This window comes from Myiozetetes cayanensis, unplaced genomic scaffold, assembly GCF_022539395.1.
Source record: "Myiozetetes cayanensis isolate MyiCay16 unplaced genomic scaffold, myiCay2020 scf5-8, whole genome shotgun sequence".
Lineage (NCBI taxonomy): Eukaryota > Metazoa > Chordata > Aves > Passeriformes > Tyrannidae > Myiozetetes > Myiozetetes cayanensis.
The window spans coordinates 34,032,234-34,059,940 of NW_026087742.1; the positions used below are offsets into that span (position 1 = coordinate 34,032,234).

Below are 27,707 nucleotides of genomic sequence, written 5' to 3' on the forward strand. Positions count from 1 at the left end.
ACCTTTCTCAGGAAGGCTCTTACAGTGGTATTTCAACCACCTCCCTGTCTTCTCTTGAATAATCTCAAAGCAGTAAGATACCTGCAGCTTTAGTTTTATTACATGTTCTTGTAACCTGGGCATTGAGTTTCATGTTGTATTTGCCTCTTCTGGAGTTTTTTACATCCCTAACTGGTGAGAGTAGAGTTGTGCTCAGGAGAATCTACTATGATTGCCCAAAAAAGATCAGCTTAATGGGTGGAGGAGGAGTGATGAAGGATGCAATAAAAACCTCACCAAGCGATTTTTACTTAGTTGGGACAGTAAGAGAAGTGATGTGGAGAGCAGGAGAAGTAATTCAGTGCTCAGAAAAACCACTTGCCAAACCCATTACTGATGTAATCTAGTAGTAAGTGCCTGTATCAGCCTTCCTCTGCACTGTGTCAGTGTAGGTGCTGTTCGTGGCAGTGATCTCTGGAGGCAGAGCTGATGTTCTCAGCACCTTCTGCATTTTAGGGCTAAAGTTCTGCCCTTTAGTCCCGTATAGGTGATGATGTAGCTGTTCCTAAGAACTCCTGTCTCAGCTAATGATGACTAATTCCATCAGGTAATTGTTTACCATGCTAATTTCTTACCTAAGGTGTTAAATAATGGTAGAAAATAACTATTTATATTAGTAAGAGTGATTATCAGATCAGATTTTAAGAGGCTGAACATAATGTCATGTGGCACCTATTTTCACATAAGTTCTACTTATTTGCTGTGTCAGTAATTTGTTATACTCTTGCATGCATACTTGTTGTACTCTTGCCTACACAGTTGTTTCTTACCTGTTTTTTATGTACGTGATTTTTGCTACCAACTACTTCGTATTTGTTTTTTATTGAATTTCATCTTGTTGACTTTGGGCAATTCAATCACTTTCCGTCATTTAAATCATTATTGAAGAAGGAAGCAAAACCTCTTTGGTTACCTCACTTAAAATGCCTTTTAGTTTGATAATGAACTGCTAATTATGGAAGTTTTCTCCTGCAGTGTTTTTGAGCAGCCATGTGCCCACTTACTTAATTAGCATAAGTAATTGCCACAAAGGTGCATTAAAGTTCGGATAAATTACACTTTCTCCTTTCCTTAAAGCACCTGGCAAAGAAGAAAATTACAGTAGTTTTAATTTACTTCTTTATTGTGTTGGTTGTTTCTTATCTTGTTGTCTAGAAGTTATAAGCTGCCCGTTTCAAATAATTTATTGTAGTATCATTGTGGATATTAGAGATGGTATAGTTGACAGTCTAATAGTCCCTGAACTTCTCCTTTACAAAAATTTATATCGGTTTCCTCTTTTCCACCTGCCTAAGATCTTCCACATCTTATTTTTTTCAAAGAATATTTTTAAGTTCTGGACAACAGCTAGAAATTATAGATGCTGATTAAGCAAGGCCTTCAAGTATGTTTAGTTTCTGGATTTTGCTAATGGAATTCAGATTATAGACAAAATTATGGGTGTGGATGGTGAGATGGGTTGAAAACTGGCTGAACTGAACTGGCAGGCTCATAGGGTTGTGGTCAGCAGCACACAGTCAGCAGGAGGCCAGTCGCTGGTGGTGGATCCCAGCAGACCATGCTGGAGTCAGCAGCATCTTTATTGTATGACCTGGATGAGTGGACAAGGCTTTACCCTCAGCAGCTTTGCAGGTGATACAAAACTGGGAAGAGCCCTTGCTGCACTAGGTGGTTGTGCTGCCATCCAAAGGGACCTCCACAGGCTGAAGAAATGGGCCAGAATTGGAGGTTCTGGTGGACACCAAGCTGAATGTGAGCCAGCAAAGGAGACCAGTTGAGTAAGGTGATCCTTCCCTTCTACTCAGCCCTGGTGAGACACATCTGTAGTGTTGTGTCCAGTGCTGGGTCTCCCAGTACAAGGCAGACATGGACATACCAGAAAGAAGGACCATGGAGATGATTAAGGGCTTGGAGTATCTGTCATACAAGAAGATGCTGGGAAAGCTGGGGTGCTTTAACATGGAGGAGAAAGAGCTCAGAGGGCATCTTAATGATGTGTTTAAATATTTGTTAGATTGTTTTCAAACTTACTGGGAAGAAGGTAAAAAAACGAAAAAAGAAAAAAGGGCAAGAAAACATTTAGTAAAGTGGACATTTTTAGTATGTAAAGGCATATTTGGGGTTTTTATTGTTGTTTTGTTTTGATTCCCCCACCCCGAAAACTGGTTCTTTGCCATTTCTCACTTATTTCCCAGTATTGTTGCTCAAGATGTCAAGCCTTCTGTCTCTCAGAAGTAACATCCAAAGAATTGATGGTTGTTGTTTGGCTACTTAAATATGGTTTGAACTTTGGAGGATTAGAGCAAATCTTTTTAAGTAGAACTTGGCTGTAAATTGATCATTACCATGAAAGAGGTGAAGACATATAACGTTGCCCTCACTTTGCCCTAATGATTTCATATAAAATTATTTCAGATGTTCACATTTTTGTTGCAGAATAATAAAATATGATAGTACTGGTGAAGAAAAAGTTTAAAATGAGTAGTTTACACAGCAGACATTATAGTGTCTGGTGTGACCTAATTTTAAGTCACATGTCAGAGGACTTAGAAAAGGGAAATGGTGTCATTGTAAGATTTTTTATTTTCTGAAAGTCATTGTAAACTTTTCCTGTTCATATTTTTATCACACTTTCTGATCTGTATTAACGTGCAGAAGCCTAATGTTCTACATGTTTATAACCTTCAAATATGCACCTCTTCCAGCATTTCCATTTCTTCTTACGTAAGCTATCTGTATCCTCTCATGATCACAGCGTCTTCAACCCTTGAAAATAAGTGCAAGTATTTTATGGAAGACTTGCACTATCTCTGTAAGGTTTTTGCCTCCTGAATGATGGTACAAATATGGGCCAATATATCTAGGGCAAAACAGTATTTTCTCAACAATGAGCTGTATCTGACAAAGATGGAGTGGATTAAGGCGGGTTCTTAACTTAAAGCCTGGTGTAGTTGTTCCTGAAACAGCTGTTTGTAAAAGCAGTTCTACAGTCAAGGTACAGCAACTTGCTAGTATCTTGAGGAGGATGATGGGTTCATCCTTTCTACCTGTCTCCTCTCCTTCCTTTTCTCCTGGGACTACTCCACTGCGTTTATACCCTTTCAGTAGTTTCCTTATCTCACCAAATTGGCAGAAAACTCTCCACAGTGTTGACTTAATTTGTTTCCTCCTTGAGTTTGTTTTGCTCAGCATTTGTGAGTCCCTGTGTAGGTGGCGAGGAGGAGGTAGAATTGCTGAGCCCCAGCACAGAGGATGGGAGGAAGTGATAGGATGTTCCCTTCTCGGTGCTGGAGAGCTACCAGGTTTGCTCAAGGGCTCTTGGATGATCACACTGATAATACAGAGCAAGATGGGATTGTTCTAAGTGAGTTTCAAGTAAATGACTAGAAGGATGCTCTTAGCTGGGTGTGGAATTATCTACTCAAACCTGCTGGAAAGCAGTTCAGCAGAAGCAGCTGTCCATAAAGGCATTTTAAACTCTATGCCTTTTAAACTGTAACTAGCAGTATGATATTTGAATAAATCACAAAAGTGAAGACTGGCAAAATATAATGTTTAAATTTCAGTTCTTACACTTTATTGCTTAAATTCTGCTGTTTTATAATTATTTTATTCCAAACTGTTTTAAGTGGTGCCACTTCCTGTGTCTGTTGTCCCACTACCCTGGTTTGGATTTCATATTATTTTAGCTTCTACAGGAACAACCAGAAACAAGGTGATCCTGTTTCTTGGATTCAGACAGGCTTTCATTCTGGCCCATCAAGCATATAAATAAAGTGTAACTTTTATAGTAATAGTTGTAAAATCTTCATGATCCAGAATAAGCAGTAGTAGTGTGATGGTTTATATAATAACAGTCTTTCTCCTTTTTGTAGGTCCTTTTGTTCTGCATCACAGCTGCTCTGTTCATGTTCTTCTTCAGGTATGTTGCTAGTATATCTATTTTTGTCGTAAAAATTATGTTAAACAGCATTTCTTAGAGCTTACTTGATTTTGGTATTCATCTCAAAACTTTTATGTTCTCAACTCCAGCTTTCTGAATTGAGTGGAGTGCTTCTGTGGCGTCAAACCCCCAGTGCTGAGAACTTAATTGAACTGAAAAGGAAAATGTTGAATTAAATATGTTAAATCTTCTGAAGATTATACTGGTTACTTAAGGAGTCTCATCTCATAATTATGACCCTGGAGATCTAACATTGCATAGTACAAAACCAGATGAAATCCTGCTTTTCATGTATGTTCTCACAAGTTTTGAGTTGTATTCCTTTTTCAAAACATACAGTAATGGGGGTGGATGAGATATTTTAATTACTTTTTTCTCCCTCACTTTGCAAGACATATCATTTACCTTGTCACTGTTTCCCTTTAAATACTCAACCTCTCAAACTTTATTATATCTCAGACTGGAAAGTTGCTTTTCAAAGTAACCTTTGACTACAACCCTTTGACTTAGAATTTTCTGTGGCATGTAGCCATGTATGGTTCTTCAAGCTGTATGATCCCCTGGTAATTGCAAAACTCTGGAAGCTGCAGCTTATTTTTTTTTGTAATTCCATTACTTACGGATATTGGCCAAGAACAGTCTGTGGATAGAGGAGGGCTATTAATTTAGAGAATTCGAAGAAGCATTCCTCCTTTCATCTATAACCCATTAAGAACCTTGCATTGGCAGTCTTCTTGCTTTATTTTCTTCTACATCCCAGAGTTAAACTATAACAGAGAATTTGACTTGTAAGTTTGAGGTTAGACACCTGTCTGCATGAATGCTGATCAAACAACTCAAAACATTAAAATTCTGGTCAAAAGTATAAATGTTGTATTATTTTGGAGGAAGATAATTGTCTTTGTCTTTGGTAGTGAATCAGTGTTTTAGAAAGAACCTGCAAGTTAAATCACAGAATCCTAGAATAGTTAGAGCTGAAAGGAAGCTTCAAGATCATCAAGTTCCAACCTCCCTGCCATGGGCAGGGACACTTTCCACTAGACCAATATTCATAGCCCTATCCAGCCTGGCCTTGAACCCTTCCAGCGATGGGGCTTCTCTGGGAAGCCTGTTCCAGTGACTCACCACCACATGGTATCTCACAGTTTAGAATTTTGTCTTAATATCAAATCTAAGCCAACGCTCTTTCAATTTGAAGCCATCACCTCTTGTCCAGTCACTGCATGTCCATGTAAAAAGTCCCTCTTCAGCTTTCCTGTAGCCCATTTAGAGGTGAGAATTGATGCAGACCCCAGAGGTATTTTGTGAATTTTTCCCTGATCTGACACAGCAATACTGGCAATTGAATGGGCTCCAAATAATTTTCTCTTCTTGATTTATTTTCCTTTTCTAATATAATGATTTTTTTATTTCAGTATCTCATTATAATGTCTATCTTGCATTATTTTCTAAACAAATTCTGTAATAATGGTCTATTGGCCAGGCAGATGTTTCACACTAGTTGAAAACTTCATCATCACGAGCCTTGATATTTATATTGTTGGACTGTTCGAACATAATTGCATCTGCTATAGGACAACAAGAAAAAGAAGGTGCTAAATCTGAGAAGTTAAGTAGTGAGGTTACAGAACTGAAATGGTAGAAGAAAAAAACCAGTAATAATTACTTCAGAACTGATAAAGTGAGAAGGGAGTCAGAATGAAAGGTAAATTCAGAAGTGCAATATAGAAAGGAAAACAGTAGGAAGAGGGAAGGAGAAAGTGACTGAAGAGGGAAAGAATCAGGATTGTGTCAGCTGACAGGCAAAAAATAGAAGAATGAACTAGGAAGAAAGCAGCTGAAATGCAGATGATAGGTTTGCAAGCAACAGAGTTATATTTACAGACAGAGGAAGCATATTTTAGTTAAGTATTTTTTTCTTTCTTCCATCTTCCTCCTCTTGTAGTTTTCTCCTCACTTACACTTCTGTTTTTTCTCAAAATGCTTCTGCTCCACTCCACTGGAAGTGATGAAATTAAGATGCATTACTCATTTGTGGATAGCTGTGGAATCTGACATATGTATGTTTAATTCACATATGTAGGTAACCACAGTTGGCACAGTATTCTTTCCCCTTCCACCCATTTTGTCCTGAAACACTTAGATACTGAAGTGTGTTTGGGGGGAGGAACATTCCTGTATCTGTAGGAATTAATTTTTAGGTGACATTGAACTCCAGTGGGGCTTAGTATTCACTGCTTACTCAAAAAAAAATAGTAGTTTGTGGTGTCATCTGATGTCCTGTATGATTTGTTTTAAAATGCACCATTCTTCAAGTGTCATGTAAGAAAGCACTTTTCTTTAATGCATCTATTTAAAAAAAAAACAAAACCAACTGCAATTTGCATTGAATTAAGGTTATGGGTATAAAGGTTTTGATTATACCATGATTTCATGCCATTTTATTTCATTCTGGATAATTCAGGGTACTGACGGTCTAGAATACTTCTCTAGAGTAATTAAATAGAATGAAATAGAAGAAGAAGTGTAACATAAGTATTTGTAAAATACAACTGAATTGTTATTTTAATAGCAGTTCTATTTTGAATATTACACGGGGGATTTTTTGGAAGAGTGATGTAATGGCTGTACTTTTATGTGTTTGAAGAAATCCACATAATATAAAACTTGCAATCTCTGTACAATAAATGAACACCTACATATAAATCTTATCCATATAAACTTAGAAAATCCAGCAATTTGTGTGAATATGTGTTGGCAGACTATAGTACTGGTTGCTATAGTAGTTAATCCTTATCCTTAGACCATATACTAGTGGTTTATAATATGCATTATAATATGTTAATTCATCTGCTCTGAACCCTAGAAAGGAAAGCTCCATGTACAAACTGAAACCAGCTATTAAGGGAAGCTGGATGTTTCTGATGATTGATTGATCCTAAGTTGAGGATGAAGGCTGCCTTCTCTACAGATAAAGGTTAAAGTGTTATTTTCTGAAACAATTTCAGGCAATCAGAAGTTACTGCTGTGATTTCACAAAGCAGAACATCATGTTTTTCATAACTCAGGATTTGTATAGCTCATAGTAGAAAGCTCTTGATCTCTTAATGTCATTTATATATTATGTGCTGATTAAAAATGGACAATGAATGTCTAAGAAATGCAGACGCAGTGTCATATGCTGCCACTAAGGTGGAGTATTGAAACTTGTGTAAAGTCACTGAAAACCTTTAAGAAAGGTCCTTTTGTTTGCAGAGCCCTTTATGCTATCTCATTAAGGAAATTCTAGCCTCCCAAATTACAGCTATTTGCTCTTCTTTCCCTGTGAAACACATATCCTGTAATTTATTCAGTATTTTCTATGTGAGATTTCAAAGTGCTTTTATTTTCTTTTAAAAATGTATGGTACCAGCACCATGTTATTCTCCTGTTTAGTCACCTAAACTGCCTTTTGTACCAAAGCAACTGCTTGAAAGATATTTTTGCCTTATAATTCTACTTTCTTTTATACAGTAGAATGAGCAACCCTAACAGTTGGAATTGCTGTTACATGGATTTAGTATCAAATAATCTTCCTCTTTCTTATAAGGATTATTTTGAAGTCTTCTATGTTTGCTGTAGAATTACAGAAGTACATTAAAAGTCATCTGCTATTGAATTATTAGGTAATAAATCAGAAGAAAAAATCCAGATGGGGATTTTTTTTCATGTTTATATATATTTTTTACTGTCCTTATATAAACATCTCAAAGTTAGTGAGTCAAAGCATTGTTTTGGTAACTGTCATGAAACTTGATTTCTGAGGTATTTTGGATGACCTGGTGAGTAGATGAAAACAATCAGCTTCCTAAGAAATGCTATAAATATCAGTTTGCTTTATTTAGTGTGAGCAAAAGGAAAACACGGATTGTGGGAGGGGGTTGGGAATGAGAAGATAACCTTCTGGGCTGACTCAGGCACTTCTGCCAGAGACCTGCTGCTGGACTTGCTTAGGGTGGGTTCAAATGCAAGTATGGGTAGGATCAGATAATTTTGTTTATCTATCAGTAGATAAAAAGTGAAAAAGGATTTTTACTTTTTTCTTTTAATGAAACTTTTTTTATTCTCTCATAGTCTTTTACTAGACTTCTTCTGCATTTCTGTTTTTCTTTTTTTTTTTGTCCCTTAAAACTTGCAAAAAGTACTTTAGGGTTTGGTTTGAAAGGAGGTTTTGGGGACTGCCAAGTTTTGCAGAGCTCTGGTCCCAGCTCTCTGCTACGTTCAGAGGAGAGGGAGGCTGATCTCCCAAGATGATGCTGGGTACCCTCCTTAATCTCAGAAATTATAGAGTTAAATATACATCTTAAGCATATTTTTAAGTGCAAAAATTTGATATTATTAGATTTTTTTACAGGTAAGAAGAATGTTTGGACCTAGAGGTTTTCCAAAGAAAATGTATATTAGGGTGGAAAATTTCACTGTCCAGTGGGATTAAGGGGCAGACACCTTTATTTGGTTTGTGACCTTTTCTGACACTCTTACACTTTCATCAGTCATTTGCAGTGGATGCTACTCAATGTCCATGAGCAAATCCCACTTTTACTATTTCTTATATTTGCAAGTGCAAATCATTATTTCTCACCTGCTCATTTGGGTAGTATGGGAGGAATAGGACAATAATGGTATTCAGGAAATTAGAAGAAATCGATTTTGATTTCCAGTCTAGCACTAAAGAGAACCTTACAACAATTAGATCTTTAGTGTGTCTGTGGGGCCCATTTTCAAGATGTCTCCAGTTTTAGGCACCTGTCTGAGACATTTAAGTTAGGAAATAGGAGGGAAAAATGGGCAAGTCAAGAGGGCAGTTCCCATCGTGTGTAGGTTTGATTTATGTTGCAGAGCAGCCTCTCTCTAACTGATAATATAGGTCATTGTGCACCAAACTTACTTGTATAATTGTAGGTGGAATAAATCTAGGGTAACATCTTTAAAGTTACCTAGAAACCATATTAAAATTATTCTGAGAGATGATAAGTGTTTAGAATTAATGAAATACTGATATAGAATGATTCTATTTTTTTTTCCTAACTTATTCTGCATACATGGCCCATATTATCCTTCTGTTTCATGGACCCATATTTGAGACCTTGTGTTCTGCTAATAAGAGCAAAAAATGAAGGGGATATATACATATATAGTAAAGTATATATTTAAGTATTGATTTTTTATGGATTATGGCCAAATTTTTTTGAATGTAAATTACAGGAAAAATACTTACTAGAACAAACTACTTTCCTACATGGAAAAAATATATGAAATATTTGAAAATTTGCTTCCAAGTTCTAAATAAAATTATCATGTTTTTTACACTAATATAAAGTGCAAAACTGTAGTCTGTGACCACTCTGTGGTCTCTTTAGATCCTTGTCAAGAGTAAAAAGAGAAAGTATTTATACTTCTTTTGTGTCCTACAGATGGATCTTAGGAACTGAAAAGACAGTTTAAATTTGCTGTTGTTTGTTTCTGTCTTTCAAAAATGCATGCTGATTTGGTAATAGCATTTAAAATATTCCTTTAAATTAGAGATCTGTCATATAATGTTAATTTTACTAGGGTTTTTTTCCTAGTACCTTTTCCTTAGAAAGTGTGTGTTAACAGTATACTAAGTTTAGTGATTAGAATGTAGCATTTAATATTAATATTTATCTTCTGAATATACATGTTTGTGATATCCAAATGTTACTACAGCAGACTTACTTAAGATACCAGGAGTTACTGGACTAATTTCCTGAAAATATCCCGAGAGAAGACTTCTGACATTTTGTTGATGATTGTTAATTGTGTGGTGCCTGTTTCTTTTGCAGTTTCTCCCAAGGAAATGTCCACCACACGAGCCTTTAATCCTTGCACTCGTTATTTTGCGGTCAGTTATGGTATGGCTGCCATGCCAAGCCAAGCAATGTCATGATCTCCATGCCTTATTCCCAGGTATAGGTTGCAGAATGCACATCCGTATGCATCGCAGGAAACAAAACCAAACCTGAGAGCCTCCTCTGCAAGATTTAGGTGTTCAAAGGGATAAGCATAAATATCTTTACAATATTTCAAACATTCCTTTTGATAGTAAGATCAGAGCAACAGTTACCTGGTGCCGACCTGTGCCAGTGCCATCTCTGCCTCCCCCCATCCCAGCTGGCAGCTCTGCAGTCTCTCCTGAAAAGCAGGTGAGAGGATAGGAAAGGTGAGGTAGAGTCTACAACAGCAGCAGCAGTGTTACTGTCAGCGGAGAGACATGATTAGCATCGATTTCCCAGAGTTGTGGTCGATTGTTGGCAGTGGTAGTGGGAGCCGAGGGGAGGGAAGGGACTGGGAGGAGGCTCCGTCTGGGGCTGTGTATGGTGGGAAAAGGGGTGCTCCTCTTGAGTGCCTTTCAAAATGTTTTTTTTTCTTTGGATCCCTCTCACTCCTTTGACTTTGTATACACTTGAGGATGACTGATGGGCTATGCTGAATTCTAAAACTGGCTGCTTCCCCTTTACCTGCTGCTGTTATTAGATGCACTGCTTGACCAGAGAAGAAAAGAGAAATGTGAGGAGAGATCAGACAGTGTCCACAGTGAAGGAGTAAGAGGCCAAACCTGTTCAGGGTTTTGACCAACCATGAACCGTAACTAAAGGAGTAGGAGAACATGGATAGTTGTGTTATTAGGGCTGTAGTGCAGCTTTGTCTCTTTGGTTTTACTAAAACTCTTAGTATTTATCATAGAATCATAGATTGTTAAGAGGTTGGAAGGGACCTTAAAGATCATGTAGTCCCAACAACCCCCTGCCATGTGCAGAGACACCTCTCATTAAATCAAGTTGCTCAAGGCTCCATCCAGCCAGACCTTGAACACTGCCAGGGACAGGGCATCCACAACCTCCCTGAGCAACCTGGACATATTTTAAAGCATATTGGATCATCCAAGTATCTAATTTACAAGTCACCAGGTAGTTTTTTTCCTTTTTTTGTTTCTGCTTCTTGATCTAACAGAGAAGCATTATGCGCTCTTGTGGCACTCTGTCTTCAACTCTGTTTTTATATGCCTAAGCAGTACCTAAACCTTTAATATGCTCAAATGATAGCCCAGAATAAAGGTGATCATTGTCCTTTTGGCTTTTTAAATAGACAGATACTGCCTCGAAACCCTTGAACCACCTTTCTTGTTGTAGGAGGTTTGCCAGTCTACGTACATTCTATTTTTCACTTTGTCTTTCAAGTTGAAAAGGTACTAGTGGATTGAAATGAGTAACTGGGTATTTTATTGTTGTGTTATACCCTTGTCTTCAAACTATCTCTGTTCTTTCAGATGGTGAAGGTATAAACCGTGGTTAGATTAGATCCAAATGAGGAGTATCAACTGTGTGGGCTAATTTTTATTTTCCCTGTGTTAAATCACACTGCTCCTGATCGTGCAGTCTACAAAAGGGCTGCAGAGTAGGCTTTCTCAGCTGCCAATGAGGGAAGAAAATTGTATTCTAATTCCAGTCTCTCCAATCTTTATTTCATAGTTGTTATTTTTCATATTGAGGTATGCTGATACATCTGTTCCGTGATAATACACATGTCAAAAGTCAAGAAGATACTTTAAAGCATCTTTAAAGCTGGTGATTTCTCTTCTGTTGGGCTTCACTGCTTTTAAACAGAAAGAAAACACATTTACACTAAACTCAGATATCTTGCTTCATTGCATCCTGCGAATGAAGTAGTACAAATGATTTTATGGTTATATGGGAAGAAATGAATATATTTTGATAAAAGTGTCATGGTCTCCATTGCCGCTTTGCATGGTACACATGCTAGTTTGCATGGCAGAAAATAACTGAAATAGTTACTAAATAGCCTATAGGAATAATTAGTTAAAGTGGAACACCAGTTATTGCAAATAGTTCATTGCTTTTGCTAAATCAGTAAGTTTACTCTTGTATAGGAAATACCAACTTTTGAGTGTAATGTGAAGAGAATTAGTTTACCATGTTTGGTCACTTTTGGACATATGGTACATAGGCTCCTGGAATTTATTTAAACTTTTTCTCTCCAACAGTAAATCTTGTCCTCGTTTTAACAGATTGCTTTACATGTAGCTGGATCCAGTTGCGCAGCCTCCTCAAGAGAGGAAGTGCATTGCCTGCAGACAAGTGGTACAAGAATTATGGCTGTACAATAGGGAGTATTTTTCCACCATTATCACTTTTCAGTGGAGATTCTTTTTCAGATACGTAACAGCGACTCAATGAACCGGGAAAGTGTTTACCTGCAAGGTGATCTGGTGGTAATGGGAGAAGCTTTTGAGGGCTGAAATTTCAGGCGTCTCTGTCCAGAGCCATCCCCAAAGGAAGAAAAAGAGGGTCTCCTCCCCTTCTTTAGGTTTCATCAGTCAATCACAAAGGGCTTTTGTCCTGCTAGCATATTGATGTGTCTGGGCTTTGGCTGTTCATCATCTTCCTGTCATTCTTAAATGCAAAATAAAAGAAAGGAAATAGCTTCTGGTTCTCAGACTTCGAGAATAAACTGCTTGTGGCTGCTGGGGACCTCGATGTCCAAGCTGCCCTGGAATGCCTTCTGCAGGGATGCGATCTCTGGCACTGCTGTGCATATCACCCGTGTAGCTCCCAGGCACTGGCCAGAACAAGGCTGATATTACAAGTCAGATGATGAAAAAGCAGTTGAGGTTCACAGATTCAATTTCTCTCTTTGATCCTGGCATTAAAGTGCCCAAGCTCTGTGAGTGGAAGCATAGTGCAGACAAGATTTCCGGTTGCTTTAATCCTACTGCTAAAAAGATCCATTCACATGGTATAGGGATTGGCTTGTATTTTTGCAGGATTTCAAAACTGTTAGATATATTTTTGTCTGTGTTTATTACCAAGCACTATGGCAAGTTTGGGGTTTTTTTCCTTATTTAAAATTATTTTCCTGTAAGATTTTTTGTGTACGTATACTGTATAGTAGAGATTTGGCAGCTCATTGACTTACCTTTTCACATAGATTTGAAGCACTTTACATTTACGTGCAGAGTGCTAAGGGAGAAGATTAAATAGCCTGCAGAAGGTCAGAGACAAAATTTGTGTGCCTTTGAGTCATAGAGTTCCAGTCCAGTTCTTAAATCACAGGACTATCTCTCCTGCATTCCTGTTACAGGACATAATTTAACTTTAAAAAATGGGGCATGGTACAGAATTGCTGCCAGAGAATTAAGGTTGGAAGTAGTATATAAACAGCTGTAGAGAAACACAGAATGAGGCAAGAGACAAGGATATTATGCAGGACAGTGTTAAATGCTTTGCCCAAATCCAGGTAGATAACATCGCTTGCTCTTACCTTATCTACCACCACTGTAACCCCATCATAGAAGGCCACCAAATTTGTCAGGCACAATTTGCCCGTAGTGAAACCGTGTTTGTGGTCAACAGTCAGTTCTTGTTTTCCGTTTACGTTGGCATGGTCTCCTGGATGATCTCCTCCATGATCTTGCCAGGCACAGAAGTGAGACTGGCTGGCCTGGGTTCCCTGGGTCCTCTTTTTTACCTTTTTAAAAGTGGGAATTTTGTTTTGCCTTTTCTAGTCAGTGGGAACTTCACCAGCCTGCCACAACTTCTCAGATGTGATGGGTAGTAGCTTAGCAACTTCATCTGCCAGTTCCCTCTGAACCTGCAGATGCATCTCCTCAGGTCCTGCAGACTTGTGCACCTTCAGTTTCCTTAGATGGTCTGAACCCTAATCTTTTCCTCTAGCAGGTGGCTCTTCCATGTGCCAGTCCTTGCGTTTGCCTTCTGCAGCCTCGGGTGGTGTGGCAGGACCACTTGACAGATGAAGACTGAGGCAGAAGGGTCATTGAGTACCTCAGCCCTCTCCATACCCTGGGTAACCACGACTCTTCATTTCCTTCCAGAGAGGGCCTACATTTTCCCTAGTCTTCCTTTTATTACCAGTGTACCTACAGAAGCTTCTCTTGTTGCCAGAAATGTCTCTGACCAGATTTGATTCTGTCAGGGCTTTAGCTTTCCTACTTGATTCCTGGCTGCTCAGACAGTCTCTCTGTATTTCTTCGAGGCTGTCTGTCCTTGCTGCCATCCTCTGTAGGCTTCTTTTTTTTTTTTTTTTTTTGTTTTTTGAGTTTGTCTTGTTCATTCATACGAGCCTCCTGGCATTTTTACCTGACTTCCTCTTTGGCATGCATCACTCCTGAACCTAAAGGTGGTGGTCCTTGAATATCAGTGGGCTTTCTTGAGCCCCTCTTCCTTCCAGAGCTTTATCCCATGATATTATACCAAACAGATCCCTGAAGAAACCAGTCTCCTCTCCTGAAGGGTACTGAGCTTTCTGTGCACCCTCCTTGCTGTGACAGCAGCATCTTGAACTTCATGGTCACAGGAGCCCAGGCTGCCCTTGAACTTTACATTCCATATCAACCCCTCGTTGGTGAGAACAGTGCAGCAAAGCTCCTCTCCTTGTTGGCTCCTCTATGATTTGGAAGTTGTCATCAACACATTTTGTTCTCTTTATTTCTCTGTTTTGTTTAATGTCACAGCTCATTGGCTTAATATCTTTTGCCCAACTATATCCTGTCAGTTCTTCCTGGTTTTGCTGCTGTTTTCTTAAAAATAGTTACCTAGTTTTGCTGAGCTGAGGGTCTGTATAGTTGCTTGTTTTATTTAGAAAAAAAATTCTTCTGACATTAAAGAAAGAAAGAAGAGAGTTCTTGGAGCAGCAGTTAGGAAAAATTTAAGAACCACCTATGTATTTACAAAATGCACCTAGGAAAGGAGAGTCAGACCAAGAAATAAACTCTAATTCTTAGAAGATGGGTTAGATTTCAAAAATCCCCACTTGTCATTTGAATGTTACCTGTGTCTGTTTGATTGCTACAATCCTTTGCAGTGAAACTGAGCTGTTGCAGACACCATTGTGGTCTTGAAATACAAGTCCTAAACTGGTAACTCACACTCATCACATGTTTCTGATTTGATAGCAGACAGGGCAGAAAATCTCCGTTTCATGAAAAGCAGAAGGCAATTACATTACATTAGAGTCTACATGTTTTGGTATGTATTTTTAAAATAAATAGTCTTTCTGTTTATGTAAGGGTTGCACACACTTAAATATTTTACGTGTAACCACTGTGCAACTTGAATATATATTTGTAGCCTAAAGACTGCAGTCCCAAATATAGTTTTTAACATATGACATTTATATTTCATTTTAGAAACAGACATATTTTTAAGTACAGGCATTGGAAATACTTGGAATTCTGTTCCCGTGAGCTAATTGCTGACTAGAATAGGAAAATAAGAGCTACTTTGTGGTTAGATGCTTGTGGTCTGTCTTTTGGCTTTTGTCCCTAAGATAAAATGTCAGGGAAAACACAGTAATGGATAATAGTATCTATCAGTGTATCCTGGACATAATTTGAAGCCTGTCAAATGTTTGCTACTTTATAAACATTGAATTACATTGTCCTTCTTCATTCTACTGTCTGCTTATATGTTATTTGGTTAGAAGAGCATAAATTATGTCATAGATGATTTTCACAGACATGCTTCAGTTCAGAGTCTCAGTTTCATGGAAAAAGAAACTACTGCGAAAAAACCCAGTTTATTCTGTGAAACTGAGACTTCATGGGCCATTTCAAATATTCTAAAGAATGAGACATTCTTTATTCTCTTTCGTATGTTTGATGTATTGTATAGAAACTGTATGAGGAAAGGTTTCTAGTCTTACATCTTTAGCCTAAATAAACCTTTCCCCGAACTAACTGGATCTGATTAATATAATAGCAAACTATAATTCGGAATCTGTCTCTTCTCTTACAATAATATCAAATCATGGGTCTAATCATCAGATGAAACTGTGGTTCAGAAATTCAGTGGCAAATTTTTAATTGATTTTTAAGAAACTTGAATTTCACTTAGGGTATGCGTAAGAAAGTTGCATAAATAAAAATAAGTGAGGAAAAACATGAGAAAATGTTAATTAAAACAGTCCTATTTGAGATTTTACTCAAAAGAGTGAGACTTCAGAATCACAGAATATGCTGAGTTGGAAGGGACCCACAAGGATCATCGAGTCCAGCCTTTAGCCCTGCGTAGGACCATCCTCAAGAATCACACCAGGTGTCTGAGAATATAATCCAAATGCTTCTTGAACTCTGTCAGGCTTGGTGCTGTGACCGTTTCCTGGGGGGCCTGTTCCAGTACCCAAACACCCTCTGGATGAAGAAACTTTTCCTAATATCCAACCTAAACCTCCCCTGACACAACTGCAGGCCATTCCCTTGGGTCCTGTCACTGGTCATCACAGAGAAGAGATAAATGTCTGCCCTCCTCTTCCCCTCACAAGGAAGTTGTAGACTGCAATGAAGTCTCTCCTCAGTCTCCTCCAGGCTGAACAGGCCAAGTGACCTCAGTTATTCCTCACATGGCTTCCCTTCAAGGCCCTTCACCATCTTCATTGCCCTCCTTTGGACGCTCTCTAATAGCTTAATATCTTTCATATATTAAGGTGACGAAAGCTGCAGTAGTGCATTTTAGGTAAAAATCTATGTTTTTTTAAAGTAGGTAGAATACCTTAGGTGTTCTAAATAGTAATTTTTTTTATATGTTAGAGGGTTTTTTTCATTATAAATTTGAGTGAAAACATTTTTTTTTTCAATGAAACATTAAAATAATGTTTAGCTCAGGATCAGGCAAATGTCAAGAATTCTGGGGTGATTCCTCAAATACACTCTTTGAAGACACTTAGAAGAAACAAGGAGATGAGTAACAGTCTGCACAGTTATTGTGAAGAATGAATTGTGTCAAATCAATCTGGCTTCCTCCTGTGAAGATTAGGGGCTTTATTCATTCAGAAGTAATAGAGGATATCATATATCTTCAGCAGATCTTTAGACAGACTCTCTTGTCACATTTTCATAGGAGAGGCCTCAAAGAATGGTGTAGAAAAAACTGGCTGAAAAACATGAATACTGAATTTACCATCAGAGCGGAAGTATCATCCAGGGATAAGTGGTTCCATCCACAGATTTAATATCAAGCTCTAAGTAATAATCCTGGTCATTATTAAAGTTGTTAAACATTGAGACCAAACTAGTCTTCCAAGATGTCTGGTTTTGTTCACAGATATAATAAATATGTCATTCAAAACAATTGGGCAAATTGGAAAATATTCCCAAGATATACAATGCAAACTGATGGAAGGTTCTGGAAGAATAAAGAATCAACTGTACAGATGGAGAATTTGGAACCTCTTCCTCGATCATTCCTCTTCATAGCAGGGCATAGAGGTTAGATGGCAACCTGAACATGAGTCAAAGTACTGGGACGTGTTAAAAAGCAATTGTAATTGGGTATATATGGTTGATGGCTGGATGGACACAACCAGAGAGTTGTGGTCAATGGCTCTGTGTGCAAGTGGAGCTGGTGATGAGTGGTGTCTGCAGAGCTCTTTAATATCTTCATCAGTGACACAGACACTAAGATCAAGTGCACTTCTATCCCTTGAAGTGTTAAAGGCCAGGTTGGATGGGGCTTTCAGCAACTTGATCTAGTGGAAGGTGTCCCTGCCCATGGCAGGGTAATTGGGACTAGACTTTAAAGTCCCTCCCAGTCCAAACCATTCTGTGATTATATAAATGACTACAGCATGCAAAACACATGAAGTTACCATTGACCTCTCAGTGTTGATAATGTCAGCTGGGGTAACAAAATTTATCTATATCTGGACACATTGTGCAGAGCCCAGAGCAGAATGAGAGTGATCAGACTTTCGTAGGCACTATTGTTTGAGGAACTTGAAATTACTTGAAATGTTTTGTTTAGTCTAGATAAAGTCTAGGCTGATAATAGTCTCTCATGTGTGCAGTAATTCTTTAATGGGAACAAGAATAATTAATTCTCTCTTATGTAAAAACTAAAATAAGAGACTAACATTGCAGGGAGGTAGATGTGGGTTAGAAATAATTATATTAGAGAAACTTTCTATTATTAATACTTACTAAGGAGTGGGATAGTTTGTTCATGGGGAGAGTCCATCATCCATCATGGAAGACCAGGTTTGATATGAATGGTAAGAACTGCAGTCCTTTTTGTTGGAGAGTGGAGTATATGAAATTTCTTCTATAGTTTTATGTGATTATTCTGTATTACTTTTGGTCTGAGTATGAGTGTGATTGTGATAATAATTCTGCCTCTGAGACTGCATATTGATGCAGTCATTTGTACATGCATGCAGGCATTCATACATGGAGACTAAATGCAGAGTGTCTAACATGGAAATTTTGGTATTTGTATTAAATTTTTCAAAAATGATAATTCCTGTTCCCTGAAGTAACTGTTCCTGCATAAGGAGTGAACCATCATTCCTTAAGGAGAATCTGTTGGAAGTACCGTGTTTTATGTGTGTCACCTAGGTGCCAAAGAACAGTCAATTGTATTTAGTGGTAGAGTTTCTGAGGAAGGACTGCTGGCAAAACAAATAATGTGTAATTGAAGCAACAAAGATCGGTTGTAAAGAGGCAGATGATGTGCTAAGAAGTAACTGGAACACCTTTGTGATTTAATGCAACATAAACATACTACCACTATCATAAACATGATGAGTGGATGCCACTCATCACCACCTCCCAGCCCACGCTGGGTCTCTAGTACCTGCTTGTATGCATTTATTCCAGGAGCGCAAGGTCTACTGTAGAAAAGAAGAAAAAATACATGATTGTAGTCCAGATCTTTATTTAGGAACTGCTGTAGAAGGCTGTTTGAAATCTTGTCATTCTTGACATCTGATCAGTTGTGTGATGGAAATAACAAGGAGCTTAAGGTTTTTCCAATTATTCATTTCCTGGTTTAGAATTTATTTTCTCTCTCTGTTGCTGCATGAAGAATTACTAAAGAGACAACTGCCTATAGCACTTGGGGAAAAGCTAAAGTCATAAGATGCTTGAAACCAGAAAGAAAGAATAAATGGAAAAGCTTCTTTCTGGAATTCTGTTTCAAGTTCATTCTTTTAATTTTGTAAAGATCAGTTAATAAAGTAAGGCAAGAAAGTGATTTGATTTGTCCCTATCCTTTGGAAAAGTTAAATTTTAGACCCAGCTAAAAGGTAGCGCTATTAGATTTTCGGCATTTTTGGCCTTCCAAAGCTGACTTAAGGAAATTGGAATTTAACTCATCTTCTGTTGTCACTCTGTAATACAGAGTGACGGGTTACTGATAATTTCTTGCTGATACACCTCTTGTCTCAGGGACAAACAAAGGATAAGCCTTACGTTGAAAGCTAAACTTTCAAATCATTTAAGAGGTTTGGAGCTTTATTTGTGGCTTCTGATAAGAATGTGAAGTGTGAAGGTCTTCACTGTACTGTGGGCTGCGAGTAGGTGACAGGGCAGTGTCAGTGTGGTGATTCTTAGCTGCACTTTCACCCTCAGCATATCCTTATTTGAGTCACTTTTGATTCACAAACAGCTGCTATTAAATTTAAAAGACTCATTTTATGCGTAATTCCACGCATTTCCCTCTTTAAAGTGCCCTTGCAATCAAATAGTGTAGCAGCAATTAATAGAATTATGTTGAACATGCCACCTGGTACTCAGAATTGTAGATAACTCTCTGACTGATATGCACATTTGCACTCACATGTATCTGTTGACAAGTGGTTATCTAGGTTTCAATGAGAGGCATTAAAGAAAAATGCAACATTACTCAGGAAGGAAAAAATTAATATAAAGTCAGTTTTCTTTAGAATATTCTTAAATGGAGTCTCCTTAAATAATATACTGGAAGGTGAAAATGCCTGGACTTTTGAGTTTCCTTTCAGTTCTGATTTTGAAAAGTCATCTGTCATTGGATCTACAAATGCATTTTAGGGCTTTAATTTATACTACTGTATTAATATAAAATAAGACTTTGGAAAACAACCAGTGGTTGTTTTGATGGTATGATGGTATGTTTTAGGATCTAGGAACAGTTTGGTTGACCGCCTTCCCGTTATTGAATTTAATGTGCACTTGTGTTATTTGCCCTCTAATTGGTACCTCTCTTTTCCTCTTCATAAAGAACAACTTTAGCTTCAACTATTCTTTGAGTCTGAGCAAAAATATTTTACATATAAATACCATATTATGTGTATATATTTATATTTAGATTTTATTACTTCTATTACTTGAAATAACTCAAGATGCCATGTTAGAGGAGATCTGCTGCTTTAAATTTTCAAAGAATCAAGATGAGATTTAATTTCGAGGCCTTGTTTTTTTCCAGTCTTTTGTACTCTGTTCTGTACATTACTCCTAAAGAAGTCATCTACTTAGAGGGCCTTTTTGTGTCAGGAAACTGGAAATGTTTAACCCTCAGTTCTGCACATGTTATCCTAACCTGTCCATTAGATCAGTCCTGGAGGTTTCCTTTCCCCAGAGGAGATGGTCTGCTAGGCTTGTGCTTTTTCTGTCATTTTATTTGCAAAAGCAGGCAATGAAGAAAAAAACACACACCCTTCAGCATTTCGGAAACTGTCTGGTAATGTATAGATAAAATTGATTCAGGTCTAAAGTTCTTTTAGATGTGTGCAATGAAGGATAATTTTTCACTTCCACAATTGCTCCTTGTCATCCTATGTACCACTAGACTGCTAGTAAACCTAAGTGTGGTATTTGGACATACCTCTTACTCTGCCACCATGTAGAGTGAGGTTTTGGAGAATGACTCTTAGGCATTCATCTCAAGAACTCAATACCTTTCCCGTTCTGCCTGGCATCCCTTGTCCTGTTCTTTGCTCTTTACGTCTTATGTCAAATCTAACTTGGTGCAGATACCTTGTTTCAGATGTCTTGTTAGGTAGGAGATAGGCAGATAGAGAGACCTTGTCTGCATTTTTATATTGACAAAAGTTTCACAGAAATCTCTTCACCTAAGAGTTGTCAAGTACGGTTATTTTAAAATGTGCACTCAAATGTCCTTTCTAAATAACAATTTCTGTGTGTTTTATTTCACACTGTGTGAGCATTGCAGCTTAAAAGATAAAGACAGATGAAAGGAAAAGGAAGTATAGTAAAATGAATCTGAAGTGCCATTGCATTGGTGCTTCAGAAGGCACTGCCACTTAAGGTTCATTTAGTGTTTTTTAAGAATTAATAGTAAATTACCTTTTTTTTTTTTGTTTTCCAAATGCCAGGTGTTGTAGTTCCACAATGACATTTCCTGATTTCTAAGAACTTTTTACTTCTGATAATGAGTATGCTAGCAACTAAAAAAAAGGGCAGGGGAGGGAAAATAAGGATTATTTTAATTTTGTTTTTAGTTAAAGTATTCTTTGCTGTTGTTTGTTGGAATAATAGATGAACATTTTTTAGGTTCTTTTTTTAACTGTTTTAAGTGGTATGTTACCTGAATTATTTTGTCTGCTATATTTAATCTAATATAATCTCAAATGTTTTCTGATATGTATATCTAACATACAGAAATTACTTAGTTTTCACTGTCACATAAATTAGTAGTTGATGGTGAATGTGTTAGTGCCCTCCAGTCTGACCAAGACTCAGTAATACAAAATATTTATTGTTTTCTTTGCATAACTGTATAGTGAATATTTTGTAAGTAACATCCTACAAAATCTCAGGCGTTCTTGGATATGTACAGAAGAAATTTGTGTTTGCATTGCATCTAGTTTTTCTGTAACCAGATAATTGTCTCTCCTTTATACTAATTGCCAGAGTTGCTCAAGGTGGTCCATTAGATGTAAATTGGAGCTGTAATGATCAAATTGAGCCTCATATTTCATTTGAGGAAAACCAAAGGGAAGGCAGAGATACAAACTCAGTCTTCTCAGAGACAGCGAGGTGGCAGGAGGGAAGCAGAGCTACTCTGGTCCTCAGCCTTGTGGCACCCACCTGCGAAGAAGAGGTCAGGGCCCCCACGAGGAGCCTGGAGGTCCTGGTGCTCTGAAGGCTTCACAAGTTACAGCTTCAGAAATCTGTCTGTAATGCTTATTAAGGAAATATACCATCAGTCCTGAGCCTGGAAAATGCTGATGTTCTCCACCGTATGTGAACTACACGGGATGGGGGTTTTCTCTTGTGCAGAACAACAGGAAACTTCTTTAGCTCATTATAATTTATTTTTTTTTTTCACTTGTTTTAAAGAGCGATGCCAGTAGGCTCCTGGCTGTGTAATGGTAGAGAGTTACTTGAGCTCTCTGAGCTTTGGCAGTTGTAGGTACTTTCATTTGTGCATGACTTCCTGTTTGTGTCTGACCTGCATGGACGTGATTGAGGCAGAATTCAGGGAAAATGGTCAAGGACTGACTGTCTCTCTTGCTACATTTATTTTATTCAGTAATTAAATTAAGCTCTTCCGGGGCCAAGGCTTTTGTAAGAGTAACATTGTCAGATATAGTTAATTTATGAACTATTTATCTCATAAAAAGTTTAAATTCAGACCTAAATTAAGATCTAAGTGATGACTGTATTTTTTCTAAAATTATTTTTTAAAACCTTCAGATACAGGATGCAACAATGTAAGTGTACAATTTGGATAAAATTCAGCATTTAAAGCTGAGCACTGAGCAAGCTAAATGAATGTTCAAATTTTACAGCAGTTCTTCCAAGGTTATGAACATACGTAGAAATTATTGTACTGGAACAGATCAATGATTCATCTATTCCTGCTGAGAAGCACTGGTGAAGCATGCCAAAACATAAATCAAGGACTTGATCGGGATTTCAGGTCTGTCACGCAATGCTTAACCCAGCTGGAGACCTGGCAGCAGAGTGCAAATCATGGGTGACTAACCTCCCCCCACCTCCGTCTTCCTGCACCACAAGAAGTCTTACTGCTTCGTTGCGTTAAAAAGTCTCAGTGCTAGAAGGTACTTTCAGAAAAATCCATTGTGGAGCAGTGGTCTTCTGGGAGGCCACTGCTTGTGAGCCCTTGCTCTGTACTTGCAAGAAGGGGTTGTATGGCCAGTGGTGGCTGTTAGAGCTGGGTCTGTGCCACAGGTCTTTGGTACCTGACCTGCCCTCCCCAGGAGCCAAGGTGGTAGCTCTTCATTTTCATATCTCTGCACAGCCCTGGAAGAGTAGGAATCTGATGTAAGATGGAAAAGTGGTAGAGTGTATAGTTGGGGGCAGGGGGACAAAGTGAATCGAACTACTGTTTTGTTAAATAAGGTCCTTACCTATTTTTCTGCTAATAAACAAGCATTTGGCCCATTCCTTGGAGGAAGATGAAGTGGTAACTTCTGAGTGGCAGAATATGGCATTTACAGAGTATGACGTGTCTTGTGAAGATGCAAACCAACCCCTAAGGTTCTGCTGTAGCTACAAGAAATGGGAACAGTCTTCAGATCTGTAGCTAAGTCTGCCTGCAGTGAGGCCCTGACATGGGTAAACCAGTCTACAAATGGTTGGATGTATGATTGGTCATGAATTTAGAAGGAGATGCCTGAGTGACCCTTTCCTGTTGAAAAATTGTAAAGTGTCTTCAGTTTGATGTAGCACCTATCCAGATGTGGCAGGAAGCAGGTTGCTGAGTAGTCCATGGTGTGTGGGTTATGAGTCCTCTTTGAGAGGACGGAAGAGAAGCAATTTTTCTTTTTTGGCAGCAGTTGGGAGAAAACATGAATAACTTTTTTAAAACCTGGCTGTTATAGGTTGAGGGAATACAGGGGAAGCCATGTAGAAATCTTCTTGCAGGGCTACCCTGTCCCTTTCAGGGTTGGGAAATTCTTCACTGTTGAAGAAATGAGTGTTGTCAGCAGTGGTGATCTGAGTTTAGGTCACGGCTAAGTCAACTGTTAGGCTCCTGTGGTGTCCCACTTTGACAGCATGTGTCCTCCCGTGGTCTCTGGCAATGGCATGTTTTGGTGAATATCCAGCAAGACTATTGTTGGATGTGTGTTGTTGAAGATCTCATAGCAAGTGTTCCGGTTCATTTAAGTTGAAGTTGTTTGGGTTTCAAAGCTGCTTGCAAAGCTTTGAGTGAAATAACGTGTTAATAAATGCTTGCTGCTGGAAAAATGCAGCACAAGTAATATATGTGTTGTTGACAGACCCAAAGAAAATATCAGATTTTAGATTAATTCTCTCCCCATTCTTCCACCAATTACTTTTTTTTTTTCAAGCCTCAAGTCTGTGATAGTATTTCTTTAAATATAATGTTTGACTAGTGTGTAAAAATCATATATAATTGGGAATTATGAAATATAAGAATTCAAAGCAGCATATTTGTGAGATACATAACCAGAAGTGTAGTATGACTTAACAAGATTGGATTGGATGGAATATTAATTTTATATTACAGTTAAGAATTCATGAAGTGTTGACTAAGCTTGAGGTGCTGTGAAGATATTTGAAGCTCTATACAGATGTTCATATTACTAAAAATATGATTTTATGACAGAAGGTGTCTTACAGGAGGTAGTAGCTTGATACATTGATTGCTTCAGCAATTTATGGCGCGACTCAGTTTTACAGCTCTTTTCTGCCTTGTCAGATTTCTCCTGGCTTCAACAGAATTCTGGCTACACCTCGCACATAGCTAATTTTACAGAGGGAGAACTGCCTTTTTCTTTCTTTTTCTTAGGGCATGATTAAAATAAGATTTTTGATCTATTTATAAAACTGTATAAAACTAACATCTTCCAACTTTTTGTCTGCTTATCCAGTTGCAGTAAAAGTTTTACTGAAGTGATCCCACTATTCTAAATTGAAGACACGAGTGAATGTCAGTGATGCACACCCAGCAGTAGATGTAGAGGAACAGTATTATCAGACTCTACCCCATGACTTTATTGCAAAAGTGGATATAATTTATTGTTTGAGGAAAAGAAAGGAGAAAAATATTATTTTGAAGGTGAGCCAATTTATATATTCCTGAACATTACACAGGCCACCCAGATCTGAAGCTATGTCTCTTAAATCTAAATAGATTCAAGTGAATGTTAAGCTGTTGGCCCAAGGCCAACAGAATGCTTAGAGAGGGAAAATTCACCTTTCCATTTCCTTTTCTTTTCATATCTTCCTTAGTGAAAGGCTCTGCAGTGAGTAAATTTGAGGACTTTCTGGAATAAGGAATAAGGAGTTTTGTGTCGTGGGTTTGCTGACCAGCCCCCCCTGGGGCTGAAAATAGTTTTTCCAGGTGAATTTCCGGAGCAAAGCCAATCAAAAGTTTTAATAACAATGCCTAATCAGAAGTATAGTGTTCCTTGCTGAGAATTAAATTTACTTACTCTTGGGATACTTAATCACTGAAGAAGGAAAATGGGCATGATCCTGCAGTACAGTCTCCTTCTAACCATGTTTCTGTATTGCCACAGTTTGTGCACAGCATTTAACAGAAGTTGTATCCCTGAGGACAGGTAACTAGATGACAAGACCAAAAAAATGTTTGTGTGCATATATTTATGTATATATATGTGTGTGTGTGTGTATGTCTCATTGATTATGGTTCATAAAGGAATTTGACATAATTCAATAAAACTCCACACCTTTCTGACATGCCATGTCATATGGTAGGGTGGCCCACCGGATGTCCAGTTTAAAAAGCTCAGTTTAAAAAAAACATAGGTAGGTTTCTCTGATATTGGGAACCTCATTTAAAGTTGAAAAAAGTACGGATGTCCCAAATTGTAATGCTTTACTGTTCCATTCTGCTTTTATCTGCATATGAAGAACGTTGTTCATGATGTTTGCTTTCATGTTGTGACTGTATGGTTTGAGCTGGAGTCACTAGCGGGCTCTTTCTCAGCTGATCTAACCGATCTGAGAAAAGCCTCTACCCAAACAATACTAAGGAAACAGCATCAAACAACCAATCTTCTGTTCCATCATATTTTCTGAAATTTCATTGGGATCCATCTCAGAGAAATAAGTCAGTGCCAGTAAAGTGAATAATTCTTTTGACATACAGATATATATGAATTTATACCTATAGATAAATAGGTACTTAGCTAATATAGATAAAAAGATGTGCAAGGTGGTGTGATATTTTGATTTTTCAACTAACACTGGGAACTGAGGAGTAATTTATAATATAGATTATATTTAGTTTATATACACATCCACAGTTAGTGTTTGGCATGAATGTGTTACGGAGTGTGGCTTTTTTGTAAAACACTTACAGCTCAAGTTATCACACTCATTGGAGCATTGGTTAAGGAAATCTGTGGCAAAGAAACTATGGCAGTTTCCTGTAGCTTTATATAATTTTGTGGTGTTTCCTTGAGTGTTTTGCAGAAGAGGAGGCACCTTGTTATGACAGATTGCTCTAGCTATGGTATATCTGTTTAAAAAAACTGCTCATGTAAGTTTTAAAACTGCTCATTAAATGAGTTTTTAAGCAAAAACGGTATGATTTTCAAAATCACTGTAGACTCAAAATTGAGCTGCTTTACATCGACAGAGTGAGGCAGTCTGAGGGGAAAAAAGGGTAGAAAAATGATTTATGGGAGTCTCCCATTTCAAAATATAATGGATTGAATTTAATATGCAACTTTTTAAATGCATATTGTGAACATATGTTAATAGAAACTTCCCACAAAAACAGATGACAAGATGTGAAAAAGATAAGAATCAGGGAAAGTTCGTTGTTCCTAAGTATATCTTTTTCACTTTAGCCTTTTAACAGACATCATTTCTGTTGGGGAAGGAAACTGCAAAACCTCCTGTGTATTTGTCAAGTGAAATCCTGACCTCGCCTGGGTTTTAAAGAGGAAAGATGTTTGCCACAGCATGCCCTTGTGTTTTTGCTGGTTTCCTTCCTAGGAACCTTTGAACCCTTTAGAGCCAGGTTTGGTCATATTTGCAAAAGCATAAAGGTCCCAAAGATACAGAAAATTCTGCTTTTTTTGGTAACAGTGAGAAGTTGTGTAGACAAGACATCTGTGCTGGTGATCACAGGTTCCTGAATGAACTTGGTCCTTTGTAGACCTCAGAGAGTGCACAGGGGTGGAATATGCCTTTGGTGCAAATTTCCCAGAAATCAGGCACTGTGGATTTCTTTGCTCCTGGAATAACTTGCTGCTTTAACTGAAGAAAACCAAAACATATGTAACCTAACTGTTTTTAAACAACTTTACTGCTCTCCTGTTTTTTATCCATAACTGGGAAAGTTGAACGTAGATGATCGAAATGCCTTAAAGCCTCTATGGTCAATAATAAGGGGAATTTAAAAGTCTTGATATTTTTCTTGTCTCTAAAAGGGAATAACTGCTTATGTGCACTGTTCTCAGTATAGATTACTTTTTTTTTAAAACTAGCAATAGAAAAAAAATTACCTTATAAAAACAACTGTAAAGGAAAGAAGTTCAACAGGATACACTTTGATGTGCTGGCAAGTTAGGTAAATAGCAATAAAAATGCTCTCTTTGTGCAGATACTCAAAATCTGAGTTGTATAAGACATGACTTGGAAGTATCAGAACAAAAAGCTGATGAATATTGCTTGACAAGAAGCTCAACATGAGCCAGCAATGTGCCTTTGCAACCCAGAAAGCCAACTGTGTTCTGGGCTGCAGCAAAAGCAGTGTATCCAGCAGGTCAAGGATTGTGATTCTGCCCCTCTACTCTGCTCTCATGAGAGCCCAGTTGGAGTACTGTATCCAGCTCTGGGGTCCCTAGCACAGGAAAGACATGTATCTATTGGAGCGGGCCCAGAGGAGAGTCATGGAAATGATCAGAGGCCTGGAGCACCTCTCCTGTGAAGACAGGCTGAGAGAGCTGT

The 27,707-nt window shown here is 38.0% G+C and overlaps 1 protein-coding gene across 2 annotated transcripts in view; it reads left to right on the plus strand.

Annotated features, from left to right (window-relative positions):
* The window catches only part of TMEM135 (transmembrane protein 135), a 160,287-nt gene that overhangs the window by 94,937 nt on the left and 37,643 nt on the right, over positions 1–27,707 (plus strand). For both annotated transcript variants that reach the window (XM_050332326.1, XM_050332327.1), the window contains one exon: positions 3,915–3,961. In XM_050332326.1, coding sequence (XP_050188283.1) covers positions 3,915–3,961 — 47 coding nt within the window. The remainder of the gene's footprint in view (positions 1–3,914; positions 3,962–27,707) is intronic.